This window comes from Berghia stephanieae, chromosome 10 (assembly GCF_034508935.2).
Source record: "Berghia stephanieae isolate SIO BIC M18660-M18661 chromosome 10, UCSD_Bste_1.3, whole genome shotgun sequence".
Classification (NCBI taxonomy): Eukaryota; Metazoa; Mollusca; class Gastropoda; order Nudibranchia; family Aeolidiidae; genus Berghia; species Berghia stephanieae.
In genome coordinates this window covers 21,968,467-21,978,466 of record NC_088369.1, presented here as the reverse complement: position 1 = coordinate 21,978,466, position 10,000 = coordinate 21,968,467, and the positions used below count along the sequence as shown (strand labels likewise).

Sequence of the window (10,000 nt, the reverse complement as noted above, 5' to 3'; positions counted from 1 at the left end):
AGATGGTTGAAGGAAATCTTTTGGGATTGTCCTAAATCTAGATTATCCTCAAGTGAGCTGTCTTAATTGGATTCAATAGTCTGATGTCACGTCGCCCAGCAACGGCGAGCAGCGTGGTTCTAAACAAAGAAAATCGGTACTTTTTATTCTTCATGCTGGCTAGAACTTTTCATATGTCATGTGATCAGGATCAGAATGTATATAATAGTCAAAACATGATCATATTTATAATGTTTTTCTCCTCTGGATATACTTTTATGCTCGTCGGAGAAATATTTCATAAGGGCGTCCGCCATTGTTCCGATAGTTTAGAGCCAGTTACTAAGTTACCATGCGTCATTACGAGGGAAGTGACGTCATGACTGTTGAAGCGTATTACAATCTACATCTTATGATATTCTTATAATATTAACTTTGTTAGTGAAGCACACAGTGCTGAAAAAAAACTCTCTTTAATATATATGACTTTCAACAGTGCAGAGAGTCGTGACGTCACAGCTTCCTCACTTTCGATTCAACACTCATGGGAAGAGTATAAGCAGTCCTCCGGAGTCAATTTTGAACATTGCATGAATAGGTTACATATTGAATCAAAAGGTGACATAACTATTTTAGTAGCAGAATGTATAAGCAGATTCTTATAGGCAATGAGATTAGCGGAAGAGTAGCGTCCCTTGATTGGACGTCACCCATTGTCTGTGACGTCACCGGCGGAAAAGTTATTAGAGAGAGAACGTCATGTTGGTTGTGCGCATGCGTTCTCTCTCTAATAACTTTTCCGCCGGTGACGTCACAGACTATGGGTGACGTCCAATCAAGGGACGCTACTCTTCCGCTAATCTCATTGCCTATAGGATTACGATATAAAGAGGGAGGATGAATGATCTTTATTGACGTCCAGCATTTATTTATAAATGGGTAAGTTGCACAAAGTATGTATCTAGTTCTCCGGAAGACTGGTAATACACTTCCAATAAGATTGGAACCAGTGTTTTATCATCTCATTGTTGTTCCCTATTGTGAGCCTAGCTTGTCTATTATATGAGCCTACCGAACCTAGACAATGATTTGAAAAAAAAAAAAGAAAAGAAAAATAAGTGTAAATAATTTTTTTAAAAAAGCAACAAACAAGTGCAGCAAATTGTGAGAATGAAAGCACAAGCCAAGATACCTTGCCGACCGTGCTGATTCTAATTCAATATCGATATTCGATGAGCTTCTCCTGTAAATGATAAGCAATTCATAATCGTATTTAATTTACTTTTTGTGTTGTGTGTTGTGTGTGTTTGTGTGTATGCTTGTGTGTGTGTGAATGAGTATGTTTCAGCCAAAGTACTTTGTAATTTAAGCGCTTAGAGTCTGGTATCTCGGAGTTATAGCGAGCGCTATATAAGTTTTCATTATTATTATTATTATTATTATTAATTTAAGCAGTTAACTGTCGTACTCTGGGTAAACATGTATTAAAAATTTTGGCCATAAATCTCGTCCTTCAAATATCAATCGATTAAATAACTCTCATCTTAGGCAACAACTCTCAAACCGGGGACCTCGTGTGAGGTCTGCCTCTAAGTCCAAGATTTGAGAAATTTTGCTAAGATTGTGTGGTGAAATTATCTCTGGAGCTCGCAGGACACCGCCTACTTCTTCTACTAGCACTACGTAAACAAGTCACGGCAGAGTGGTACGGAGTCCTCCGAGGTACAGAGAAAAGTTCAACACGTAGAGATCATCATTGTGCGTTCTTAGGGGGGAGTTATGTGTCGTCCAATAGTGTTTAGTTGATTTCTTCCTAAATTATCTGGCCATATTGTTTACTTTCCGGTTTCCTACTTCCGATTGGAGTAACAGTCACTTCGTCTTTTTATTATTAAACTTCTAATCTTATCTTTACTTGTCGTTGGCATTCCTTTCTTTTTAACTAAGTAAGATCGTAACATTCCCACATCTTACAATGGGAATCTTTAAATCGATCGATTTTTGAAGGGCGATTTTTCTGGCCAAATTTGTAAATACGTGTATTTCCATCGCACGGCCTTTAACTGGTTACAAACAAGTGGTTATCAATACAACCCAGGGAAAAACAAGGAAAGTAGTTTCTATAGGGTATTGTGACAAGACATGGAATGAGACGAGAAATGACCGAGACAGTAGAGAATTAAAAAAAAAAAAAAACAACTTTCGCGAAGATGTCGTGGGGAGTTGAACCTTAAACCTGACTGGTGCGATACGCGAGAGGGACGCTCTACAGTCGAGGTCATCCACCACTCAAACCTCCTCTCCCCCCCCCCCCCACCTCCAAAAGTAAATGAAAAGTGGGTTTAAGCGTGTACCTACTATAGTTCACAATATTTCATCTATTCGTCCAGCAAGCCGTATAGAACCATATTTCCGTTTAATACATTACCATTCTTTTTGGACCATTACTCTGACCAGGTATTCATTCACACCCGAGTCGAGTAAGGTAATTGTGTGTAACGTGCCTTACCCAAAGAACACCGTTGAGACTAGAATATTCCACGAGTTTTGTCATCCATTTGGTTATTGATCTCGCTCAACATTGCTTGACTATTGTGAGAAGATAAGACACAGTGTCCCTGAGTCAGCTTTTCTAAATAACTTAAATTTGATGGGGTTTTGCGTGTGTTTCTATTAGGGCGTTACAAAAACGACCTTTTGGAACAATCTTAAAACACTCAGCTATGCTCGACAATGCTAAAAATAAAACCTCAAACTAGAGGGATGTGATTAAGATAACTGGCGTAAACTGTGAAGATAGATATAAGTGAGATAAAGAAACAGAAACAATAATAAAGAGAGAGAAGAGAGAGAGAGAGAGAGAGAGAGGGAGAGAGAGAGAGAGAGAGAGAGAGAGAGAGAGAGATGAATAATGAATAACGCTGGTATGATAGTAAACATTCGAAATATTTACAACATCCACGAACTCACATTAACTCTTCCCTGGCTTCATTCAGCGATTTGCGTATGTCCTGAAGATCGCTCGATTCCTGGAAGTCTGACCTCGACCGTCGTAGCGTGTGGCGTGCGCTGTGATGCCTGCTGTCTTTGGTCGCTGTGTCCTTTGATGCTCTAGAGGAATACGACGAGATGGCAGGAGATGGAAGACTAGAGAACAATGACTTGTCGGGGGTGGACGAAAGGTGTGTGCTGTTGGTGATCTGGTTCCACGCGTCACTGGAAGGAAAGGAGAAAAGAATAAAATCAGTTTCTTTATTAAAATTCGGGACCAAATGTTGAAGATACTAATAAAACAGTGACAAAAGAGGTGGGTGTGTTACACCCCAATATTTGAAATAGGGGGTTTCCAATTAATGCTTATCTATATGTAGGGGGGTGTGTTACACCCCCATGGACAGAAATCGGAATATACCAATAGATTCAACAGTAATTGTTAGGGGTGTGATACACCCCACAAGACAGAAATAGGAATATTTAGTGGGTGTAAGAAATAGGGTTAAGGTATTTAGTTACTTTTTTGTTGCCAATTTAAGTTCTCTGGCAACTTGTAAATTACAATTGGCCACCATTTCCTTTTCCTGTGAATGGAAAGTTACACCTGTTGAGCCGTTTGAAGCAAAGAATATATGTGTTTTTAATCCAGCAACATACACCTGGTAAGTAGAGTTCTTCTCTATAATTTCATTTCAACTATGCATTCCTTTATGTTTGAACAGCATACCTCTAAATAGTTTTGCTTTAGACTCGTTTTACAATCTCTTATACTTATATCCTATTGATTAGCCTTTCTACTTCTACTTTCTAGTTACATGTTCTAAGGCAGCTAAACGTAATCACAGACTAGTAATGCAACTAAATGCAACACTTTAAATTGATATGTTTATAACTCCTAGCCCTAAAAAGGATAATTCATAGATGAACAGAGCAGGAAGAAATAATTCAATTGATACATTTCTTCACTTATTTGTTCTTACAGTTCTATTCTTTCTTTGATCATGGATGGGGAGAGATCAAATATTTTTGACACCTTCAGCACTGGAGACAGCTTGATTTACACGGATCTGCAGCCTGCTCAAGTTGATTCATCACCTACACACGGTAAGTTCTATTGCCATGTCCTTTTTAAATTCGTCATTGATTGTGTTTATGTGTGTATTATTGGATTAAATACGGTAACAACTTAATTTGTTATTGATCCGTAAAATTACTTGCTCTATATGGAAAACTTGAGACCACTTAAAATCAGGCACATGGCAGTAACACTATAGGAGCTATATTAATTGGTCAATGAAAACAAAGAGGCGCCTAGAGCAGGGCTTGAACCGGTGTCGTCCAGGCAAAAAGTGCAATGCCTCGACAGTCACATAACCTCACCTCCATTCGATCGTTGATGGTATTGTTTTAGTTTTAGCATTTACTTCATTTTTACAATATCACAGGTTTATAAATGTTATATATCCTATTTTTCGTTCATAAATCTTATCTCACTTTCTATTCCCTGAACCCTAAAGCAGAACATAACCATTGTTATTAGACTGTAGTCTATTCTGGATGAAAAGTATTTTGCTTTAGTATATCATTTTTCAACATTTTATTGTCCACTCATTGGTGGTCTGATCAGGTTGAGGTAGACCAGCGTTCAATCCAACAGAAAGTTTAAACTGATTTTGCTCTTCTAAAGTTTAGAATTGCCATTACCTTGAGGAAAATAGCCCTTTAAGAAGAAGAGCATTAGTTAATTACTGGGGCTTGTCTCTATGTCATGTTCTTTCTTCTAATTCTAATCATTTAAATTCATTTATCTATTTTTGCTTTCAGACCATTCCTATGCAGAGCAGTTAGACTGATTGTACAGATGACTGTATAATTCTGTATTTTATCATGGAAACTGTAAGTTTTAAAAGATTTTTACACAGTCACTTAATGGCCGCCGCACTCTTACGAACATTGTTCACCTTATTTTTAGCCGTGATTTACCACCATCATTATTTTAATAATTGTGAACACTTTTTTCAACATCTGATTTTTACAACAGGCCTCGAGGCGGTAAACGTAAACAACGTCACATTCCAGCTGCGATTTTTAGCTCAAGTGATCCGATTTTTTACAATAATATTAATAAGTACAGGCCTCGGGGAGGCAAACGGAAACAACATAACATCTCAATGGTAACAACTCGTCGTCTACCCCGCCCCCACACAAACCCCCGTCCACCACCAACACTTGTAGCTGTACCAACCACAAACTGTTTCACAAACGACAACAATAACATTGTTATTGGTCTTCTGAATGCACAGTCCTGCCGTAACAAAACCGAAGAATTAAACGATTTATTAACGGAGAAGAACTTCGATATTCTATTTATAGTAGAGACATGGCTCTCACAGTCTGGAGACGACCCAGTTGAAAAAGCTATGACACCCCCTGGGTACCAATTTAGATCGTATCCAAGGAAAGATCAGCGAGGGGTGGCATTGGCGTATTTTATAAAACAAAATTATGTAAACATGTGGAAATCATCGAAATGCGCTGCAAAACAATGGAGGCCATTGATCTTAGATTATCCCTCCAGAATACAAGATACAACTTCAACTGCATCTACCGACCGCCAGCAAACAAGAAAAACAAAATAAAATTACCTGATGTTAGGAAGGAAATCAACGAGATGCTAACTTTGCAACACACGCGTCCTGGCCATTCAATTATACTCGGCGACTTTAATTTTCACTTCGACAACGTCACAGACACCGCCAAATTGCACGAGTCATTATCAGAGAACAACATGTGCCAGATCGTAACAACGCCAACCCACTCTGCTGGTCATATTTTAGATTGGGTAATTGTAGAAAATTCAGAGTTCCAAAAAACCAACGCCACCGTCGATTATCTCCCCTTTTCGGACCACTCCCTCATTTCTTTCAATCTTGACGTTTCAAAACCATGCCAAGAAACCACCACCACATCAACCAGAAACATTAAAGGCATTAATTTGGACAATTTCAGAGGCGATTTAGAAACAAAACTTACTAAAAATTCAATTATTTCTCCAGACCAGTGGAATAGTTGTCTCATTGAAACGCTTGACAAACATGCGCCATTCCAAACAAGGACCGTCACCAACCGCAAGTATGCTCCGTGGTATACGTCGGACGTTAAAGAAGCTAAAACGAAGTGTCGGAGAGCAGAAAGACTGCTGAAAACATCAGGCCTCATGATTCATCGTGAAATATTCAAGAGCGCATTTCGTGCCTGGAAGACAACAATAAAAAAGGCAAAGACCACGTATTTTCTTTCAAAATTTGAAACTTCTAAATCTTGTAAACAATTATTTAACATCTGCAATGATCTACTTGGACGTGAAAGATGCACTTCATTACCATCTACAACCAATCAAAGAGACTTGCCAGACACATTTGTCAACTTTTTTAAAGACAAAATCCATAACATTCGTTCAGAACTAGATCGGCATGAACCATTTATAGATACAAATACATTCTGTGGTACCCCTTTAGACAAGTTCCAACCAGTTTCACCTAGTTTCTTAAACGAGTTGATAAAAAAAGCCCCCATTAAATCCTGCGACCTTGATCCCCTACCAGCACAGCTTTTGGCCAGCTCCATCGATACATTATTACCATCCATTACATCAATCATAAATACATCCATACTGACTGGCGAAGTTCCATCGTGCTTTAAAAGTGCCCTCGTCAAACCACTTCTGAAGAAACCATCACTAGATCACAATATATTAAACAATTATCGTCCTGTATCAAATTTACCTTTTTTGTCAAAACTTTTGGAGAAGGTAGTTCTTACACAATTAACATCTCATCTTAAGAACAACAGTTTGGAACAACCCTTTCAGTCAGCCTACAAACATCAACACAGTACTGAAACAGCGCTTCTTAAAATCTTTAATGACTTGTTATGTAATGCTGATGGTAACAATATCAATGTATTATGCCTTTTAGATCTTTCAGCTGCCTTTGACACCATTGACCATGACATTTTGTTAAGAAGACTAGAAAATACGTTCGGCATAAAAGGAATTGCCCTTAAATGGTTTACATCATATTTACAGGATCGATGGCAGACTGTCGTGGTGAATGGTGTTAAGTCAGAACAAGTTTTACTAAATTTTGGAGTGCCACAAGGCTCTGTTCTTGGCCCTGTCCTTTTTACTGTATATATGCAGCCCCTTTCTAGTGTGATATCCAGATTCAATCTGAGTTATCATTTTTATGCAGATGATACGCAAATATATGATTCAGCACCCCTTAGTAATTTACAGTTCTTAATACAACGAATTACGAGCTGTTTTAATGAGATTAAATCTTGGATGTACCACAATAAGTTAAAATTAAATGATAGTAAAACTGAGATTTTAATGTGTGGAAGACCGAGTATCCTTAAACAGGCAAATAAATCACTAATTACTCTCGGAAATAGCACAATAGAATTTTCAAATAAAGCAAAAAACCTTGGCGTCATCATTGATAAAGATCTTTCCATGACAAGCCACGTGAATAACACCATACAATCTATGTACATAGAAATGAAAAAAATAAGCAAAATTCGTAATTTAATACCGAAGCATATAACAGAACTTTAATTAATTCCTTGGTTTTATCTAAATTGGACTATTGTAACTCCCTTTGGGCGAATTTAACTAAAGACAAAATTAGCAAACTTCAGGTTGCTCAAAATAACGCAGCCAGGCTCATTGTACGCAATAACAAAAAATACCCGTCAGCAACTCTTCTTCTCCGTGAGTTACATTGGCTTCCTGTTGAAAAAAGAGTTGCCTATAAGATTTGTACTGTTGTCTACAAATCCCTGAGCACGAACAGTCCCTCCTATATTAAAGACCTTCTAAACATATATGTCCCCAATAGAAACTTGAGGTCAAGCAATGACCAATCAATCCTTGTCAAACCTAAGCCATTGCGTAAAATAGGTGAACAGTCTTTTCAATTTTCGGCCCCCCATTTTTGGAACTCTCTCCCGTCACACGTGAGATGCTCGGATTCGTTGACAACGTTCAAATCTCGCTTAAAGTTTTATCTTTTTACGTCATAATGTTGCAATATTATTTTCATATTTTGTTGTTGTTAAATTGAATTCGTATCACGTTTCCTTCACACTTGTCTCACTGTAATATGTTTTGTTTTATATCACTGTAAAGCGCTTAGAGCCTGTGACAACGGGTAAAGCGCTATATAAATGCCATTTATTATTATTATTATGATGAAATGAATCCGAGAACATCAGATGAGGGCAGTGATGACGAAGATTTCCCTGCTGTATTGGCTGATTCAGATCCTGACAGAGCTGGAAGAAGAAAACCTTGAGGATCAAAATGTTCATGATCAGCTTCCATTGCCAGCAACAAGCAACATCATAGTCAGCAAAAATGGTTCAGTGGTATGGAGCAAGGTCCCTACTCCTCAAGTGGGAAGAACACCGACTAGAAATGTGTACAGGCCTCCAACGTCACATGTCAGGAATCAGAAAACCGTGAACTCTGTCGTCTCTGCCTTCAGTTTGATATTCACAGAGGTCATCATTTACATGATAGTCAAGATGACAAATCTAGAGGGTATGAGGCGGAAAGGAACTCGATGGCAACCTGTGGACCTATTGGAAATGCGCGCCTTGATTGGTCTCTTTATTCATTTAGGGGCACGCAAGCTGAGTCTTTTGAGGACATCTAAGATTTGGCATGGAGCATCGGCCGACAGTGTTGCAATGTGCACTATGAGCTTCAGGCGCTTCATTGAGTTATGTACAGTTTTGAGGTTTGACGACAAAGAGAAGAGATCAAGAAGACAAAGTAAGGATGTGTTTGCACCATTGAGGGATCTGTTCACAAAAGTCAATAACAACTTACAGAAATCTTACATACCATCTCAAAGCCTGACAGTCGATGAACAACTTGTGCCATGGAGGGGCCGATGTAAATTTTTGCAATACCTCCCCAGCAAACCTGACAAATATGGACTCAAGCTGTTTCTTATTTGCGATAGCAAGACTGCATACCCGTTGAGTGGAATACCGTATTTAGGCCGACATGGAGACAGAAAGACAAATTTAGGAAGGGAGATTGTAAAAGAACTGGCTACACCCTACTACAAGAGTGGTCGCAATGTGACTTGTGACAACTTTTTCACAGATCTCGAACTGGCACGGTACTTATCAAAAAGAAGCCTATCGCTTATAGGGACAGTACGGAAAAACAAGGCTTTTTTACCAAGGATTTTCCAAACAGGAAAGGATATTGGAAAATATGATAGTAGCTTCTTATTTACCGAAGAAGAAAGCTTAGTTGCCTACAAGTCTAATGACAAGAAGCACGTCGTGGTTCTCAGCACAATGCACCATGCAGCAGATTTGGACACTGACGATAGAAAGAAGAAACCGATAATAGTACAAGATTATAATAAGACAAAAGGGGGTGTCGATACATTCGACTACATGTGCCACAGTTACTCCTGTAAGCGAAAGACGAGGCGGTGGCCAATGGTCTTGTTCTACAATCTCCTCGACACAGCAGTGGTAGCGTCCCATGTGATCTACAAAGATGTATTCCCTGCTGATACCCAAACCCACACAGACAGAGGAAAGTTTAATGAGCTCTTGGCAAAGGACTTGCTCTTTGAGCACTTACAGAGGAGAATGTCACTGGCAAGGACGAATAGAAGAGTAAATCTTTCTTATGAAATCCTCAAGCTTGAAATGAAGTTGTGCTTGGAAGTCCATACAAGGCAATCAGGACAGAAGAGGAAAGCTAGCCAAGGGAGATGCACCATGTGTCCCAGGAAAAAGGACAGAAAAGTCAAGCAAGTCTGTTTGAAATGTGACGCCTCCATTTGCAACGATCACAGCTCACTCATTTGCTCTGTTTGTATGCCGGTTTGATTATGAGCCATTGATCATTTGCCCTGTGATGACATTGGTTGGATTTTGTTTCCATTTATCTGTTCTCATATTTGATTTCATTTTAATTAAATTCTTTTTCTCT

General features: G+C 38.7%; 2 protein-coding genes across 4 annotated transcripts in view; one reads left to right on the top strand and one right to left on the bottom strand.

The window, feature by feature from the left end:
- The window catches only part of LOC144980823 (putative serine protease K12H4.7), a 641,746-nt gene that overhangs the window by 268,739 nt on the left and 363,007 nt on the right, over nt 1-10,000 (top strand). The gene's annotated exons all lie outside the window — the stretch shown is intronic.
- Nucleotides 1-10,000, bottom strand: part of LOC144980815 (uncharacterized) — a 53,492-nt gene that overhangs the window by 21,448 nt on the left and 22,044 nt on the right. For 2 of the 3 annotated variants that reach the window (XM_078928643.1, XM_078928644.1), the window contains exons 8-9: nt 2,950-3,195; nt 1,172-1,222 (exon numbers count right to left, since the gene is read on the bottom strand). In XM_078928643.1, coding sequence (XP_078784769.1) covers nt 1,172-1,222; nt 2,950-3,195 — 297 coding nt within the window. The remainder of the gene's footprint in view (nt 1-1,171; nt 1,223-2,949; nt 3,196-10,000) is intronic. The other variant, XM_078928645.1, reaches the window with a different exon arrangement.